Below are 20547 nucleotides of genomic sequence, written 5' to 3'. Positions count from 1 at the left end.
GAAATCTCCACACTGTTTTCCATAGCGGCTGTACTAGTTTGCATTCCCACCAACAGTGTAAGAGGGTTCCCTTTTCTCCACACCCTCTCCAGCATTTATTGCTTGGAGACTTTTTTGATAGCAGCCATCCTGACTGGCGTGTAATGGTACCTCATTGTGGTTTTGATTTGCATTTCTCTGATAATGAGTGATGTTGAGCATCTTTTCATGTGTTGGTTAGCCACCTGTATGTCTTCTTTGGAGAACTGTCTGTTTAGTTCTTTGGCCCATTTTTTGATTGGGTCATTTATTTTTCTGGAATTGAGCTGCAGGAGTTGCTTGTATATTTTTGAGATTAATCCTTTGTCTGTTGCTTCATTTGCTATTGTTTTCTCCCATTCTGAGGGCTGTCTTTTCACCTTGCTTATAGTTTCCTTTGTTGTGCAAAAGCTTTTCAGTTTCATTAGGTCCCATTTGTTTATTTTTGCTTTTACTTCCAATATTCTGGGAGGTGGGTCATAGAGGATCCTGCTGTGATTTATGTCGGAGAGTGTTTTGCCTATGTTCTCCTCTAGAAGTTTTATAGTTTCTGGCCTTACATTTAGATCTTTAATCCATTTTGAGTTTATTTTTGTGTATGGTGTTAGAAAGTGTTCTAGTTTCATTCTTTTACAAGTGGTTGACCAGTTTTCCCAGCACCACTTGTTAAAGAGGTTTTCTTTTCTCCATTGTATATTCTTGCCTCCTTTGTCAAAGATTAGGTGTCCAGAGGTTCGTGGACTTATTTCTGAGCTTTCTATTCTGTTCCATTGATCTATATTTCTGTCTTCGTGCCAATACCATAGTATCATGACTGTGGCTTTGTAGTATAGTCTGAAGTCAGGCAGGTTGATTGCTCCAGTTCCATTCTTCTTTCTCAAGATTACTTTGGCTATTCGAGGTTTTTTGTATTTCCATACAAATTGTGAAAAGACAGCCCTCAGGTTGGGAGAAAATAATAGCAAACAAAGCAACAGACAAAGGATTAACTAACTCTTGGAAATTAAAAAGGTAATAGCATAGATGCAAAGCTCAATAGAAGGATTGGGAGATTAAGCCAGAAATGAGACAAAGAGATGGAAAAGAAATAAAATGCAAAGACCAAGGAGTTCCAGAAACAGAAAATGTAGACAATAAAAGAAAAGAAATTATCAATGATTGAAATAGGAGATGTAATATAGGAGTTAACTTGTGTATTTGCTTATTTTATTTAGAATTTTTAAGAAAGTTGCTACAAAGCAAAGCATACATGAGAATAAACAAAACATATATGAATGCAATTTAATGAATAATTATAAAACGAGCACTTGTATAAATGCCAGCCAGGGAAAGAAAAAGAACACTGCCAACACCTTGGAAACCTGCAGCATGAATGACCTTCCAAGATGACAGTGTCACGTCACTCCCCGCCCCCAGAGGTGACTACTGTCCAGACACTTAGGGTAATTACATTCTTGCTTCCCTTACTCAGTTCAGTTCAGTCGCTCAGTCATGTCCGACTCTTTGCGACCCCATAAACCGCAGCACTCCAGGCCTCCCTGTCCATCACCAACTCCTGGAGTTTACTCAGACTCATGTCCATCGAGTCAGTGATGCTATCCAGCCATCTCATCCTCTGTCGTCCCCTTCTCCTCCTGCCCCCAATCCCTCCCAGCATCAGGGTCTTTTCCAGTGAGTCAACTCTTCTCATGAGGTGGCCAAAGTATTTGAGTTTCAGCTTCAACATCAGTCCTTCCAATTAATACCCAGGACTGATCTCCTTTAGGATGGACTGGTTGGATTTCCTTGCAGTCCAAGGGACTTTCAAGAGTCTCCCCCCCCCCCCCCCCCCCACCACAGTTCAAAAGCATCAATTTTTCGGTGCTCAGCTTTCTTCACAGTCCAACTGTCACATCCATACATGACCACTGGAAAAACCATAGCCTTGACCAGATGGGCCTTTGTTGGCAAAGTACTGTCTCTGTTTTTTAATGTGCTATCTAGGTTGGTCATAACTTTGCTTCAAGGAGTAAGCATCTTTTAAATCCATGGCTGCAGTCACCATCTGCAGTGATTTTGGAACAAAAAAAAATAAAGTCTGACACTGTTTCCACTGTCTCCCCATCTATTTCCCATGAGTGATGGGACCAGATGCCATGATCTTAGTTTTCTGAATGTTAAGCTTTAAGCCAACTTTTTCACTCTTCTCTTTCACTTTCAAGAGGCTTTTTAGTTCTTCTTCACTTTGTGCCATAAGAGTGGTGTCATCTGCATATCTGAGGTTACTGATATTTCTCCTGGCAATCTTGATTCCAGCCTGTGCTTCTTTTAGCCCAGCGTTTCTCATGATGTACTCTGCATATAAGTTAAATAAGCAGGGTGACAATATACAGCTTGACGTACTCCTTTTCCTGTTTGGAACCAGTCTTGTTCCATGTCCAGTTCTAACTGTTGCTTCCTGACCTGCATACAGGTTTCTCAAGAGGCAGGTCAGGTGGTCTGGTATCCCCATATCTTTCAGAATTTTCCACAGTTTATTGTGATCCACACAGTCGAAGGCTTTGGTATAGTCAATAAAGCAGAAATAGATGTTTTTCTGGAACTCTCTTGCTTTTTCGATGATCCATTGGATGTTGGCAATTTAATCTCTGTTTCCTCTGCCTTTTCTAAAACCAGTTTGAACAGCTGGAAGTTCACGGTTCACGTATTGCTGAAGCCTGGTTTGGAGAATTTTGAGCATTACTTTACTAGCATGTGAGATGAGTGCAATTTGTATAAAGTGTGTGTGTGTGTGTGTGTGTTAGTTGCTTAGTCATGTCTGACTCTCTGCAACTCTATAGACCGCAGCCCACCAGGCCCCTCCATCCATGGGATTCTCCAGGCAAGAACAGTGGAGTGGGTTGCCATCTCCTTCTCCAAAAGTAACTATAGAAAGAAAGAAAGTGAAGTCGCTCAGTTGTGTCCGACTCTTTGCGACCCCATGGACTGGAGCCTACCAGCCTCCCCCATCCATGGAATTTTCCAGGCAAGAGTACTGGAGTGGGTTGCCATTTCCTTCTCATATATATATATATATATATATGACACACACACTCTGTTAACAATATAACTTAGTCTGCGTGTTTTTTAACATTAATGAATAGAATAACATAACATGTATTATTTTGTGTTGTTTCTTTCACTCTACATTGTATAATTCATCCATGTTGTTATATTTAGCTTGTAGTCCATTGGTGTTTAGAATTGTACCACTGTTTATACATCTCTTCCATTTTTTTATGAACACTTGAGTAGTTTCTAGTCTTGCTTTACTACCAAAAAATGCTGTTGTCAGCACTGTTATACGTTTTACTGTATATACACATTAATTTCTTGGTATATTGCAAGAAGTACAGTTGCTGGGTCTTAGGATATTCTTGTCTTCATCCTTACTGAGTAATGCCAAACTGTCTTTAAAAGTGATGTACCAGTTAAACACAGTTCCTTCTTCTCATTTAACATTTGCCAATCTAGTAGGTATGTAATGGTATTTCATAATGATTCTACTTTCCATCTCCCTGATTACTAACAACGGCTGATGAAATGTTGGAGTTCCTATTTTATAAAGTATCTGTATATGTTTTTGCCCATTTTTTTCTAGCAGGTTTTCTCTTTTATTTGAAACCCAAATTTGCCTAAATTTTTGTAAATTAATCTCAGAGTACAAGTGGATCTGGTTTTTTTCTTAGATTTTAGCCTAAGTCCTGTATTATTTTGTCAGCTCACTCTTGCTGTTAAGATGATTTTTCAAAAATGTTTTTTATCCAGCAGTTTGTTTTTGTCAGGCAAGTTGGCCCCATAACCTGGCCTGCCATTTCTATAAAAAGAAACCTGTATGTGTTCTTCACCTGACTTTGCACCATCTCCTGATTTTGACCCTACCTTTATCCATAGTTTCTGAGCCTTCTGGAATTGCTGTCATATTAATGAGGTAGCTTCTTAGCTTTCCCCACTGGTAACTTAACAGACCCCAGACACCCAAATCCAGTATAAAATGTTGCTGGTATTAGTGTTTCTGTGACAGTAGGTTATTACAAAAGTAATGGTGGTTTGGCATTGTTGAACTTTGCCATTTGATATTGGAATACATTCTTAAGTAAATGTGGTTATGTTATTTATACATTATTTTAATTCACATTTCTCGCTTTATGTATTTTTGCTAATGACTTACTACTTGCTGTTTAGTTTATATTTATTTTAGACTAGGGAAATGTTAGACAAAAAGCAAATTTGAGCAATTTTTTTATTCAAGTTCAAAATGGGTTGTAAAGCAGCAGACAACTTGCAACATCAACAATGTATTTGGCCCAGGAACTGCTAACTAACATACAATGCAGTTGGTGGTTCAAGCAGTTTTGCAAAGGAGACAAGCACCTTGAAGATGAGCACAGTGGCCAGCCATCAGAAGTTGACACTGACTAACCGAGAAGAGCATCAAAGCTAATCCCCTTAACAACTATGCAAGAAGTTGATGAAGAACTCAGTGTCAACCATTCTGTGGTCATTTGGCATTTGAAGCAAATTGAAAAGGTGAAAAAACTCAGTAAGCTGGTGTCTCATGAACTGATCGCAAATCAAAAAAACTTAATCGTTTTGAAGTGTCTTCTCATCCTATGCGACATCAACGAACCATTTATTGATCAGATTAGTGATGTGCAATGAAAAGTGGATTTTATACAACTGGTGATGACCTCCTCAGTGGCTGCACCAAGAAGAAGCTCCAAAGCACTTATCACAACCAAAATTACACCAAAAACGGGTCATGGTCACTCACTGTTAGGTGGTCTGCTACCTATCTGATCCACTGCAGCTTTTTGAATCCCAGCGAAACCATTACATCTGAGAAGTATGCTCAGCAAATCGATAAGATACACTGAAAACTACAACGCCTGCAGCCGGCATTGGTCAACAAAATGGGCTCATTTCTTTTTTCCACAGCAACACCCAACTACACATTGCACAACCAGCGCTTCAAAAACTGAATGAACTGGGCTACCGAAGTTTTGCCTCATGTGCCATTTTCCTGACCTCTTGCCAACCTCACTAGCACTTCTTCAAGCATCTCAACAACTCAACAGCCTTTTGCAGGGAGAACACTTCTCCAACCAGCAGGAGGCAGAAAATGCTTTCCAAAGAGTTCATTGAATCCTGAAGCATGGATTTTTATGCTACATGAATAAAAAAATTTCTCTTAGGCAAAAATGTATTTATTGTAAATGGCGTCTATTGTGATTAATAAAAATGTGTTTGAATCTAGTTTTTTTTTTTTTTAATCTAGTTTTAATGATTTAAAATTCAGGGTCCGAAACTGCAATTGCTTTTTCACCAACCTAAATATAACAAAATATTATTTCTTTTGTCTTTATTCTTAGAGGTTTATGCCTTTTTAAAAAAATGTCATTATTTTTATTTTACTGGGCTCCAGAGGGAGCTGAAATGAAAGCTTGTGTTAAAAATACTGTCTTTAAATCAGAACTGTATCTGGCTGATCATCTTATTTTCAAGCTCACAGACACTTTAAATAATGATATGGCTAAAAGAAGTATCAAGTGAGCAACAGTATGGGATCTGATCATCATAGACTCTACTGTCAGACTTGAGCAATTTTAAAATTAGGGCTTTATAGATATATCCTCATTGGACTAAGTGTTAAATACTTAATGTCTAAAACACTTTTATAAATCAAGAGAAGACAAACACCCTAGTAGAGGAATCGGCAATGATGGTCACTTGACAGTGAACCAGATTTGTTTTCTATTAGGAGTGGATGTGGGGACATACCTGTGCCAGCTTTCCTGGAACAAGGGAGAGTAGGCAGTTTAACACTTGAAAAGCCCTACAATTATCCATTGTCTTTCCTTGCCCTTTGAGGTATTTAAATTAAGAGTATCATCAAAGATGTTTGCAAAGGTTTATGCAGTGGTGTTTATTGATCATTTCTTTCTTCACTATTACAGTGAGGGAATGGCTAAGTTAAACTTTACAACTGTCAAAGAATCGTGTAATGAAATATGTCTATTGACATACAGGATGTTTCCTCAAAAATGTTCATTAGCAACCAATGAACCATGCCTCGCATATAAAAAGCTGAGCCATTTATAGTGTTATCCCCAAAATAAATAAGGATTTGTATGGAAGTGTTTGCTGGGTTTTCTCTAACAAAAATTAAGATGGCTTTTTTCTAATTTAAACTTTCTGGTGTTCTCCAAATTTGTTAACTGAATATCATTTTTACAATTTTTAAAAGTATCTTCCAGTTTAGCTTTATTTGGCAAGTTAATGTTTATTATACATTTCTAAATGAATGTAAAGCAATAACCTTGGGGTAGATTATAGATTAGCTATAAAGAAAGGAACTAGGAAAAAAACAGTTTGGGCTTTTTATGAATGGACACTGTAACAAGTTTTTCTGGTGTGGGGATCATAGTTACACTGAGTTTATTCAGTTTTCCTTTCCCACATGAATGAAAAACGGGGCAAGTCCACACCTAGAACTGCCTTAGCATGTAACACTCTACTGCACATGATGTTTATTTGTTGATGCTAGCAGGTAGAGAACCAATTTTTTTTTTTTTCCTATTCCAAATGAGAGCTTCGAGTCCACAAGTAGACTTGAAGTCAGCCAGTCATTTTAGCTACTCACTGCAGTGGCAACAAAGTGTGAGCCTTTCATATTCTTTATCCTATAACTATCATTTTTTTCAGGCTTATATTATATTTCAGAATTAAAATTCTTTCCTTCATATTACTCTTTTTGGACACTGTGAGAAAAATTAAAATTTCAAACAAAGTTGTCAGATCTGCACTGGTATTCTGTTTCCTGCATACAGAACTAGCTGCTTACATAAGAACTGAATTTTAAAACACTGTCTGATGGCTGACTATTCATATTCTCTTAAGGAAGGGTTAGTTAAAAGAACAGTTTTTGTAATACTTCTGTGAAGATAAAAGTTTTGTTAAAATGTTTAAGATAATTCTGTGAGAATACAGTGTTGGTTTTGTTTTTAAATCTTCTGCAAATGATTTTACAGAAAGAATTAATTATTGAATCATAATTACATCTCAAATTCAGAGCTTGCAGACTGCAAGATTCCTACCACAGTAGCTACCATTTATTTTTTCTCAAAAAAGTGCTGCTCATGCCCTTGAAATTTTTATACTCCTAGCATTATCCCCAAAACGTAAGGCAAAAATCATGTCACCACTTGTTTTCAAATCCATCGCCATATGGTTTCTGAAATGTTAGCAGACACCATTTTAGAAGAAACAGAAGTTACTTTTATAATATTCTAAATTGAACTGCAATAATCTACAGAAAACAAATCAAAGCTTGCTTGTTCTTTATTGCTAAATTCAGCAAAGTGAAACTACACGATAGCTAATGTTGCTTATCATTGTTATTTATAAAATTCTACTGAGAAAATCTGTGTATAGACAAACACTGAAGTCATAGTACATATGCATTATATACAGTGCCACAGTACATTATATTTTCAGTATGTTTTGATTATGTTTAATTTTATAATTTACCAAAGTGAAGTGAAAGTGGAAGTCGCTCAGTAGTGCCCAACTCTGTGACTCCATGGCCTATACAGTCCATGAAATTTTCCAGGCCAGAATACTGGAGTGGGTAACCTTTCCCTTCTGCAATAATTTACCAAAGGATCTTACTAAAGTTAAGGAAAGTACTGAATTTTAAAACAACTCACATATGTTTTCAAAATGTAATCAGCCTTTTTTATCTATGTCTGGAGAATGCATGGCAAATAGATAATAAATGAGTATGGGCGAAAATTAATAATTCTAGATTGATGGTAACTATTACTTTGGGCATCACTTGACCTTAGTTTCATAACATCCTATTATTACTATAATGTACTAATTTAATCTACCATGTAGTTAGATAGCCAAGTTTATACTGTATGTGCTAAAAATTTAAAAAGCAGTAGACTTTTAAAATGAAAATACATTTAAATAATTTTTTATATTAGAATTTAGATTCAAGTTTTTACTTTGCCTCTCATAAGTAGTACTTTTTATTTTATATTGAAGTATAGTGATTCAGTTATTCTATATGTATCTATTTCAAATTCTTTTCACATGAAGGTTATTATATAGTATTGAGCAGAGTTCCCCTGTGCCCTACAGTAGGCCCTTATTGGTTATATATTTTAAATATAACAGTATGGACATGTCAATCCCAAACTCCCAATCTATCCCTTCTCCCCGACCTTCCCCCTCCCCCCCCCTGCCGCCCCACTCCTTGTAACCATAAACTTCTTCTTTAAGTACATGAGTCTGTTGCTGTTTTGTAAATAAGCACATTTGTATCTAAAAAAGATTCCAACTATAAGCAATACCATAGGCTGTTTGTCTTTCTGTATCTGACTTGACTTAGTATGATAATCTCTGGGTCTATCCAAGTTGCTGAACATGACATTATTCATTCTTTTTAATGACTGAGTAGTATTCCATTTTATGTGTGTACCACATTGTCTTTATCCACTCATCTGTCAGTGGACATTTAGGTGGCTTTCATGCCTTAGCTATTGCAAGTAGCTCTGCAGTGAACATTGGGGTGCATGTATCCTTTTGAACCATTTTATTCTCCAGATATAGGCCTAGGAGTGGGATTGCTGCATCTTATGGTAGCTCTATTGTTAGTTTCCTAAAGAAATTCCATACTATTCTTCATAGTGGCTGTACCAATTTGCATTTCCACCAGCAGTGTGGGAGGGTTCCCTTTTCTCCATACCCTCCCCAGCACTTACTGTTAGTAGACTTTTTGATGACCATTCTGACAGTATGAAGTTTTGATTTGCATTTCCCATTCAATAGTGATGTTGAGTATCTTTTCATGTGCCTCTTGGCCATGTGTATGTCTTCTTCTGGGAAATACCTATTTAGGTCTTCTACCCATTTTTTTTTTTTTTTAAGCCCCATGAGCTGTTAAATTTTGGAGATTAATCCCTTGTCAGTCACACTGTTTGCAAATATTATCTTTCATTCTCTGGGTTGTCTTTTCATTTTGTTTATGGCTGTACAAAAAAGCTTTTCAGTTTAATTAGGTCTGATTTTTGTTTTTATTTCCATTACTCTAGGAGATGGATCAAAAAAGATATTGCTGTGATTTATGTTCAAGACTGTTCTGCCTGTGTCTTCCCCTAAAAGTCTTTTATAGTACAATCTTACATTTAGGTCTGTAACCCATTTTGAGTTTATTTTTCTGTATGTTGTTAAAGAATATTCTAGTTTCATTTTTTTTTTAATGTAGCTGTCCAGTTGCCCAAACACCACTTGCTGAACAGACTGTCTTTCTTCATTGTATAGTCTTGCCTCTCTGGTCATAATAGATTAATTGACCACAGATGTGTGGGCTTTCTATCCTGTACCACGATCTATATTTGTTTTTGTGCCAATACCGTACTGTTTTGGTGATTGTACCTTTGTACAGTCTATTCCTCCAGCTCTGTTTTTCTTTCTCAAGATTGCTTTGGCTACTCAGGGTCTTTTGTGTCTCCATACAAACTTTAAGATTTTTTTGGTTCTAGTTCTGTGAAAAATGCCATTGGTAATTTGACAGAGATTGCACTGAATCTGCAGATTGCCTTGGGTGGTACAGTTGTTTTGACGACACTGAGTCTTCCAGTCTTAAGACCATGATATATCTTTCCATTTGTGTCATCTAATTCCTTTTATCAGCATCTTACGATTTTCAGAGTATAGGTCTTTCGCTTCCTGAAGTAGTTTTATTCCTAGGAATTTTCTTCTTTTTTTTCTCTTTAATTTGTTGTTCTGATCTTTTATTGTTAGTGTATAGAAATGCAGATTCCTGTGTATTTTGTATAAAAGGGTCCTGTAGTTCTCTAACTAGCTCTGTTTTAGTTTCTGAGTTTTTAGCTTTCTGTTTCTACACAGTGGGATTGGTGACATCAACTTTCAGATATTGATGAGAATTATAGAGTATTTCAAGTGTTACATAATCCAGTTGAATATATAATTCTGCTACCTCAGCACTTTTAAAGTAAATAACTACAGTTTTTTGGCTCTAACAGTTGACCTGTCTAGTCAACAGACATAAATCTTTGATCTGTAAAATTGTTAGTGTGACTAGACAACTCCTTTCTAACTAAGGCTAAAGTGTTATGCATTTTTCAGAAGCATACAGAAATTAATCACTATACAGTCCCAACTGAAAACTTTGGTGGAGCAGTATATTTTAGAAAAATTAAATGCATTTCAAAAAATTCTACGGTCTAATATGGTAGTTGCGTAATAACTACAAAGCTCCCTTAAGGGCAAAAATGATGTTTTGAGTATGCAAAATACTAATTTCTATTTTTGTATTTTTGATACAAGGTCTCCATGCTATTAACTCAGTGTTTAATGGCTAGTGTGACATTGTCTTAATAGTATAGAAGTGAGTATGCTAATTTAAGATTTAAGTCAGTATAATAAGAATCTAAAGGAAAAATGGAAGCGACCAGAATAGTTTCATATCTTTTAATTATAGATAATTTCTACTTCACTGTGATACCAAGCATAATCAGAAGAGGGAAAAACAAATTATTTTTATATTTACCTTTCAAGACTCTGATATTTAATGACTCCTACACTCTTTTAATAATTCTATCGAGCTGAACAAATGTTACCCTGCAGGTCCCTGCCAGATAAACAGTGATGAGGGTAAGGAGCATGGATTTTGGAATCAGACAGTGCTGAATTCATATTCCAGATTGTGCTAATGTAACTTTGGGCAGGCACATGGCTTAATTCCTATATTCTGGTTTGTAAAATGAACTAGTAGTAAGGATTATTTGATATAATCCATTTTTTAAAGTACCTAGCCATTGATCTTGGCTTGTAGAACTAAGACATCAGTGGGTGTCACATTTTATTATTACTGTGAAGGAAATGTTTTGTTCCACCTATCAGAAAACCTTCCCAGTCTTAAATTTTTCATCTAACTGCATGCATTGCAAACATCCTTAGAAGAGGAAGGGAGAAAGAAGTAATTTTTACATCATTGCAGATGTAATGTACTTTCTTGTCCCTAACAATTTAAAGGAATAATTAAAGTATGTAATATATGGTAAGAACATCAGTAAACTTGTCCCTAGAAGAGGAAGAAAGGGATGTTTAGCGATGTACTTACCATATATTAAATACTTTAATTATTCCTTTAAATTGTTTCAATGTGTATCTAAGAACTAGGGTGTGAAGTGAGGGCAACATTATCAAAACCTGAGGAAAATACATAGAAGTAAGGAAGTTCTCATACTAATTTAAGAATCTAACGATTGAAGAATCAAGTCTTGGCTTTTTGACTAAGGAAAGTGAAAGTCCCTCAGGCATGTCCAACTCTCTGCGACCCCATGGACTGAATTCTCCAGGCCAGAATACTGGACTGGGTAGCCACTCCCTTCTCCAGGAGATCTTCCCAACCCAGGGATCGAACCCAGGTCTCCTGCATTGCAGATGGATTCTGTACCAGCTGAGCCACTAGGCGCTAAGGAAAGAGAGGGAGTATGTGGCTTTAGACCAAGTTGAGGCTGGTGTTGGAGAAGGCAATGGCACCCCACTCCAGTACTCTTGCCTGGGAAATCCCATGGACGGAGGAGCCTGGTAGGCCGCAGTCCATCAGGTCGCAAAGAGTCGGACACGACTGAGAGACTTCACTTTCATGTTTCACTTTCATGCATTGGAGAAGGAAATGGCAGCCCACTCCAGTGTTCTTGCCTGGAGAATCCCAGGGACGGGGGAGCCTGGTGGGTTGCCGTCTACAGGGTCACACAGAGTCGGACACGACTGAAGCGACTTAGCAGCAGCAGCAGCAGCAGCAGGTTGATGTTAAAGGTTTTTTTCCCTTCCTTTATAGACACAACTGTTCTGCCTTTTGTTTGCATTTACACACATCTTAGGAGTTACTGTGCTAAAACTGTGGCGTATGAGGTAAACATTAGTTTGACTAAATTTCCAAATGACCCATAGACTGTCACACAGTTCTAAGACAGTGGTTTTACCTGATGACCTGCTTTGGCGGGGCTTATTGCAGATCATGTGTGGAAGAAGTCACAGAACATTTGCTTCCTTTTGCTGTACATCACTGAGACATCACACCTCAGCCCTTAAAAGCAGAGGGCAGTTTATTCCTCAATTTGAAAACCTAGCTCTACCTCAGATTCTCAGGTAGTCATGAGGTAGAATACTGGTTAAGAACGCTGATTTTGGTGTCAGAAAGATAGGCCTCTGAATCCTGTCTATGCTAGTTACTGTGTCACTATAGGCAAGTCAGTTTCTCTAAATCTGTTTCCTCATCTGTAAAACGTGAAAACAGTACCCACTTTGTAGGTTTGTGGAGATTAAAGGGGTTAAAGAAAGGGCTTGCACAGCAGCTCCTGGTAGTAGTGAGGTGATACCTGTATTCTGGGTGCAATCTCATAAACATGTAACATGTGAGTTGCCTCAATTTCTTCTGCAGAACATATAAAGATAAGCTAAATACAATAATATATAAGTAAGCTAAATACAATAACATATACTGGACACAGTACAAGATGCTGGTGATATAAGAGACCTAGACATGGACCCTACCTAAAAGGAATTATTGACAGAAAAATATTATTACATCAGAATGTGTCATGTGTAATTATTACATCAGAATGTGTCATGTGTAAAGTGCTACATGGCAGCATAGAGGAATGGGAAGACATATAATTGGGAAAGAAAGAGGAACCAGATTGAAGACCACGTTGGGCTTGTAATGCTTACATGGAAGAGCCTCGGAGAGGTAATCACGATGCGAAGAATAAGTTTTAGCATCGTGGGAGAGAGGAAAGAAAAGCAGCCAGAGCTGGGAGGAACTACTTAGTGTAAATCATTGCAGTGGTTAAAGCAAGGGGTGAGGGAAGACATGTATGAACATGGAGGCAGAGTGGACAGAAAGGGAAACGTACATGGTATAGTGTAATAGAGAATAATAAACAGGATGTGTTAAAGGAATTGGGAACAAAGTACTGTTACTAAGTATAGTGAGAGGAATTCAACTCTGAGAAGGTAATAAGGTGTTTAGAAATATGTGGTGGTTGTAGTTGAGGTGGAAATGAATACGTTTTTGTCAAGCATTTCACAGCTTTATATTACAAATTTCAGTAAATAATCAAAATTTCAGAATCCAAAAATTAAATAATTTACTTCAAACTAATGTAAAATGAAATAAAATACAATCAATGCTATTCTAAATCAAAGTACAAACCTAAAACAGACCACAGTTGATGAAATCTACAAAGTAAACATAGATGACTAAAACCAAAGAGGACTCCCAAAGTCAAATAAGTGAAGGTACAAAATACAAGATGTAGGTACAAGCCCAAATTCAAGCTTCTCGTGGAATTACAAATAATTACAGTAACAACAGCATCCAGCAGTAAGACTTGACTCTGAAGTTAACCTACTGAGTAGCACTGTAGGAAGATAAGATATTACTACTCTACTCCCTAAAAATAAAACCAAGTAAAACTATAAATATATTGGTTTATGAGAAAAAAACAAGTCTTAAAAGGACATTTTTAAAAATTAATCAAAGATTCAAGCTCAGAAACACTCCACAGCCACTGGTTTCAACCCTAGATACATACACACACACACATATGAAGAAAGCAGTGAGTGTAATATTGTCTCAAACCTGTTACTGCCTTATTTGAAGATGTCACCTTTATAATTCTGCATGTACCAAATCATAGTTATTATCCTTGTGTGCTCTTAGAAGCAAGAAAGCATCAAAACAAAATCAGGTCTTCATTCTAGAAATAACCATGTAATGAAGAAAGTTTCTCCTCGCTTCAGAAAGTTTTTCCTCGTAGTTCTTGCTACTTACTCTTGGTCTTAATGTTCTGTCACTAGAACACCATTACTACTCCTTGGAACACATGGCCCTCAGTGCAAGCCTAAGCAAACAGAACTGAAAACATGAAACAGTATTTCTTCTGTTAGGGACTAAGTTGTGCAGCACAGTCACTCGACCACAGACTGACCCTCCTAAAGAAAAAGAAACACACAAGAAAACATGTTATGAGTTTAAGAAAGAAACATAGATAAGGTGACCATATTCTCTCTTCATATAAGTAAATGTACAGGTCCAAAGAAGCCTTTCACAGACCCAAGGGTATTCTTCCCTACTTCCTACCTCTACCTTGGGATATATGGACAACTTCTTTGGAGTTTTTTGATTCAGCACCTTCATTTTTACAGACAAGGAAACTGAGTGCAGAGATTGTAAATGACACGCCACTGGTGTCTCAGATCTGAAAAAAGACATCTCCTCCATCACACATCCTTTACTGAAAATGCTCCTGAACATTACAGTACAGGGTTACAGTACAGACTTTGTTCTCTAATCTCCATAAGATGAGTAAGTATAAATGATGCAAAGTTGGAGGAAACTGTCTTAATATGCACCTGAAGTTAAAACCAATAGAAACTTCTGTCAACAAGTGTAAAAGCAGATTAATCAGTCTTTCTTTGGTTTGCTAAATAAGATAAAATGCACTCTGCTAAAACCATTTAACAGAAATACTGTAAAAGCCTTCCCCCAGAGTATTTTTCTATTTGATTTGAAAACTATCCCATAGCTTATTATCAAACAACACAGTAATCCTTTAGCTAATGCAGGGATAAATGGGCAGTCAGAAAATATAATCACCTGGTGTGTGCAGCTGAGTATTTACATTTTATCTAATGAACAAAGATAAGAAAAGTGCAGGTGACATTAATGTGTAAAAACTACCTCTTAGGGCTAGAGCTAAAGAAAAAATAAAATTACTCACTCTAGCTAATCACTAGACCTGTATAGTCCCCTGGCTTCAGGTCTGTTTTGAATCTCATTTTGGACTTGTCTTGAATCAAAGAATATTTGCAGCTGCCTCAGTTAGGGCAGTTGCTCTCCTTTAAAAGGTAGTTTAAAAGGTTTTACAGTAAATTTCTGGTCCTTGTTGAATTTTCTTTTTCTCCACTTTATGTTGCTTAAAGATTTATAGCAAGGATTTCTTAATCCTCAGCACTACTGACATTGAAGCTGGATAATTATTTGTCATGGAGACTGTCTGCTGTGCGGTGTGGGAGGTTTAGCAGCACCCTAGCCTCTTCTCACAATGCCAGTAGCACATCCCAAGTTATGACAACCAAAAATGTCCCCAGACTAACCAATTGTCTCTTGGGAAGTAAAACTGCTCCCAATTGAGAAGTTTCTGGAGGATTTAACCCTCCCCTGGCTCACAGGCAGCATTCTTCAAAGCATTTCTCATTCTTTGAGATCCTCCAGAAGGGAAAGAGGAGTCAAGGGAAGGAGGGAAAAAAAGTTAATGCCTGAGTGTTAAGGAAAAACATAGTGTTTGATTATCAAGTGTGTACCAGTACTTTATATAATTCAAATATATAATCTACCTAAAAATTCCTGAAAAGGTACCAATAAGGAAACAGAGTCACGGGTTGGGTCAGCTAGCCACTGTCACAGTCGTCACATTGATGTTTGTCTACATTCCCTAGCTCCATCTCTTGCAGAAGTACCACCTCGACACCAAAGCAGTCAAAAATAATTCTGCTCCTCCTACCTAGATTGAAGTTGCTAAGTCCACTATCATTTCAGTAACACATTTTCATGTATGAGACAACTTCCATACCATATATAAGACTTCTGTATCCTCACAGTGCCAGGAATTCCTCATCCAGATATCAGGAATCATCTGCTGAGTGAAAGGGTGTAATCTGCCTGCACACTTCACCTGTTCTTCAAGGTGTGTGAGGAACTTTCATAATCCATCCATCATTCTCCATCCATGGTCCTCCTTTCATTGACTGCTTTTTTTCTGCAAGACAATTAAATAGAAAATCCTGCTTTATACTTACTTTGTTTTCGCTCTCAAATGTAAACTCGGTGACCTCAATAACAGCAATGTCCAGTATACTTGCCATTCTGAATGGGAGACAGCATTCAAATATTCATCTGAGACAGCACGTTTTGTTATTTTGGGTCCTCACTTAAAGCACTCTGGATACAGTCAGTTCCTAATAGAATCTCTTAGCATCTTCAGAATGTTTGACACAGCTGTAAACACACATTAAGCAAGGACTAAGACATCTTCGCTTTCCTATTCAGAATGAGTGTGATATACACTCTTATTATGTTGTGCTTTTTATTTCTTTCTGTCATGTATCCTTGTTAAAATATGGTGATTTCATATGGTTTTCTTTTGAGTTCTAACCATTTTCTTGAACCCTAGCCTTTTAAAGCAGTATCATAGGGTCATGTTTGCAATTAAAGACCACTTTGCGTTCATCCATTTCTCCCAGTGGTGTTCACTATAGGCCATCTTGGTGCTCCTATTTGTGTGACAAAAACTGGTTTTTCTCTACTGATGTTTGTGGTATGTTTGGTAGCTTTCCATGAACTCAATTCTTACCTGATGTAGCCTAGAATAACTGCCTGAAGGGATGCCAAAAGCCTGACTAAAGTTCCAGATTCTTAGTTGCAGTTTGATCAATCCATTTGTCCATTTAGTTTTAACTTTCCTTTTTGTCATCTCTAGCTCACAGTTGACTGGCCTGAATGTATTTTGCATATGCTCTAATTATAACTGAGAATTTGGGAATACTGTCCTAAATTTTAGACTTAATACTACTTACATAATACTTATACCAGACTTTCTCATAAAATCTCCAGTGTTCCTGAAAAAGAATGAACATTTATCAAGTGCCTGCTAGATGGAGGAATTATACACTAGACTTTGAGTGTGTTCTCTTATAACACACAGACATAGATAATATCCTTTCACTGTACTCATGAGAAAACAGAGGCTCATGGTAGTAAATACATATCAAAGGTCACACAGGCTATGAAATGGTAGAACTGAGATCTGAAACATGTGAGTTTGACCACAAACAGGCTCCCTCATCAACCTCTGACAGCTGAGTAACCTCATCTAGAGGTGATGACATCCTTTTCACAGGGTCGTTGAGAGGACGGATGAGACTGTATTCATGAGTGTTTCAAAACTATTAAATACTACACCTAAGTACTGTGAAAACATTTTTAGTATATACTAGTGTGTGCAAATATATCATGTACATATATATATTTTATTATATATATAAAAAACCAGCTGAGGAAACAGTACAGAATTAACGTTTGAAATCATTGAACATTGCACTTATTTTCCATAAATGAAATATACAAACAACTGGTTGGTCCCTAAAAATAGATGTCAGATGACAGAGATTGGCTGAACCAGAGTAGAAGCATCTTCAGAACAAAAGCCAGACAAGTTTTTGCTTCCCTAACACATTGCTCTGCTCACTCAGTCCAAGACCTTCCTACTTCTCTGTAAAACTCCGGCCCATAGCAGCTCTGCTACATTAGTCACAAGTTTCCATTAATTAGACATGACTTGTGCCAGACCTACAGCAGAGTCATTTCAGGTAATATATTCTCTTCCATTGTAGGCTTTCAATATGCACTCAGTCCATTCTCCCAAATCTAACTGGGATCAATACCTTGTGATACAGAAGCATCCAGAAGTTCTCCTTAACAATGTTGAGAGAAAAATATGAAACCCTGGGGCCTATTCCCAGAGCTGGGCTGGTAGGAATGCTGTCCTATTCACTAACCCTCTAGATAAACATAGGTTTGGCTAAGTCCAGTATGCTTCACATAAGGACAGAATTTAGGGGGAGCTTTGGAGTTGATCAGCTTAATTACTTACAAGTTAATCATAAAATAATAATTTGTTACTTTAAGTTTTATTCCTAAAACAGAACAAAAAGATGTTACTTAATAAATACAATTTCTAACCATGTTGACAACCCAATTTCTTTAGTTTGTTCTGTGAATTAGTTTAAGCATATTTATAATTGAGATTTAATCATATTATTAGTTGCATTAATAAAGACACACCTAACACCCAATCAAAGTTTATTCCTAAATATTATCTCTCTTAGAGAATAGGTAGATTAAGAATATTGCAGAGAGAAATTTCTTACATAGATGGAATCTTTGGGGGGAAGATGGATAATACTGTATCTCTTGATCATGGTGGTAATTACACAATTATTCCTTTAAAGATGATTGTAAACAGATGCTAAGCAACTAAAAACTGTATCTAAGCAAAGCACAATTTCACCATTCTTCTTAAAGGATTTTTTTTGTGTTGGTTTTTTTTTGCCATGCTGCGTGACTTGTGGGATTTCAGTTTCGACCAGGGATTGAACCTGGGACTGTGGAAATCAAAGTGCCAAATCCTAACCACTAGACTCCAGGGAACTTCTAAGGGATACTTAAAAATAAATGACCTCACTCTTAATTTTGTATAGAATAATAATAAAACATTATTTGACTACGTCTCGGTAGGATTTTTTTTAATTCTTGCCAATATTTGAAATACACACGTTCAGTGTGAACATGTTTACTGTGGAGTGAAAGAGGTAAGAGAACTGTGTTTTGATACTTGACAGTCCTGACAGGTAGACCCTAACACTGCTTTCTTCCTTCCTAGCCCGGGAATGAGGCCGGACGTGAGCTCCCCTCCGTCCAGCTCCTCAGCGGCTGCGGGGCCGCCCCCCAAACTCTGCTTGGTGTGCTCGGATGAGGCTTCGGGGTGCCACTATGGGGTCCTGACTTGTGGAAGCTGTAAAGTATTCTTCAAAAGAGCAGTGGAAGGTAGTGTGTGTTTTGAAGAGTTTTATTTTTCCTCTATTTGGTTTCTGTTTCTCAGACTGGATTCTGTATGCAAAGCCCATTAATGCTGGAAGTCATTAAAATCAGGGATAGGAGGGTGGCTCCTAACTCTTCTAGCGGGAAAAAGATACTTTTAAAAGCAAACTAAGATAAAACAGACAAGTAAAAATTGAAGGGAGGGAGTATGGTCAGAGAACAGAAAATAACCGTAAGAAAGTGCCATGCATGTGAAATGATGGTTTTAGGTTTCGGCAGCAACTAGTGCTCATTGTATTAGTATTACCAACTTTAATTCCCATCAGTTAGCTAGTTTTAGAGCCACCCACTATTCTAGTCTGGCAAAAATGAGTGATAATGCGGGGGAAACATGTTTGGTTTTCTAATAAGCCAGGGTTGTGCTATGTGATATAAACGTGATGTAAGGACCTCCCACTGTCCTCTGGGAGGTCACAGTCTACTTGGAAGTGAAAGATGGGTTCACAGTTACAAGGTAGAGAGATTATAATACAGAGGAGCAAGTGAAAAACTGCCTGGGGAGGTCAGGAAAGGTGTTTAAAAGAAAGTGATTTCACTTGACAAATATTATATTCACATAATGTTTACCCTTGTTACAGACTCAGTCTGCCCGTCACCTCCTTAAAGGTAAAATTCATTCCATAAGCAAACTACTGGAAGTCACACTAAAATTTTCTAATATTACCAGTGAATCCTCTTGGGAAAAACTGTTGTGTAATTTAGTTATTTGTAAAGCAGTTAGAAGGCAGTGTGGCCTGAATGGATTACCTAAAGCTCTGATTAGATAATTATATTTTTTAAAAATTAATGTATTTATTCACAGTACATGAAGTATTATTATTTGGCTTCAGTTGTGTTTGCATATGCTTAAGGGTTAGATGAGTCATTTTCTTTTGTTTGGATTGCTTTTAATACATTAGCAAACTATAAAATTACTTAAATTATTCCACAGAGAGCACAGGAATTGAGGCTTTAACCAGTTTGGTTATCACCCAACAACTGAGTAGAGTCATTAAGTTAAAGCTCATCCCTAATTAATGCAATGCTGCTAACAAAGTGGATGTTATCTGCCCCAGATGGAAGCTGCTTCTTTTCCTCACTTAACTTTATTCAGCACTTTCTTCACTGATTAGTTCTGTCCATGGTGTAAATGTGATAACAGTGTTACAGTATTCCTGTATATAATAAGTAATATTGACAGATTTAATTCTGAAAGTGAAATTCAGAATGAGACAATGGAGCCTTAAAAGAAATACAGGAATTTAAAAAAATTTTTTTTCCTTTTTCCATTTCCCTCATTTTAACTAAAATTATTTCTTAAAATGGGGCTAAAAATTCCAGTTCCAGTGCTTACAGGGATTGAGTATGTGTCGTTCTGGCCAAATACAATACCAAATGAGTGAAGAAGGGCAGTCACTGATAGAGGGTGCAAGCATGCCTTACCTAAAAGCATCCAAATGCAATTAAAAAAGAAAAGAAAAGCTAAATATATTACAAATAAGACATCACTGCAGGCCATATGCCCCCTATGCTTTAGAATTAAATTCTTATGCATGTTTTTAGCTATGAATATGTGAATATTAGCTATGCCCTTTCAAAATATATATATGTATTCAGTTAAATATGAGATAGCTAGATTACATGATAAATAAGAAAAGATTAAAATGTAAACTGTGTTAAGTAAATCCTTTACTTGGATTTAAATTTTCTCCATGGTCCCTTCCAGCTCTAAAATTCTGTAATCATTTGCTATCTTAACTTGAAGCAGA

General features: G+C 36.9%; 1 protein-coding gene across 7 annotated transcripts in view; it reads left to right on the top strand.

Moving 5' to 3' along the window:
- The window catches only part of NR3C1 (nuclear receptor subfamily 3 group C member 1), a 118145-nt gene that overhangs the window by 64303 nt on the left and 33295 nt on the right, over window positions 1-20547 (top strand). For 5 of the 7 annotated variants that reach the window (XM_043913124.1, XM_043913121.1, XM_043913120.1 and 2 more), the window contains exon 3: window positions 18582-18748. In XM_043913124.1, coding sequence (XP_043769059.1) covers window positions 18582-18748 — 167 coding nt within the window. The remainder of the gene's footprint in view (window positions 1-18581; window positions 18749-20547) is intronic. The other 2 variants (XM_043913126.1, XM_043913125.1) reach the window with 1 other exon arrangement.

Source organism: Cervus elaphus, chromosome 9 (genome assembly GCF_910594005.1).
Source record: "Cervus elaphus chromosome 9, mCerEla1.1, whole genome shotgun sequence".
Classification (NCBI taxonomy): Eukaryota; Metazoa; Chordata; class Mammalia; order Artiodactyla; family Cervidae; genus Cervus; species Cervus elaphus.
This window is presented reverse-complemented; position numbering and strand designations above follow the sequence as displayed.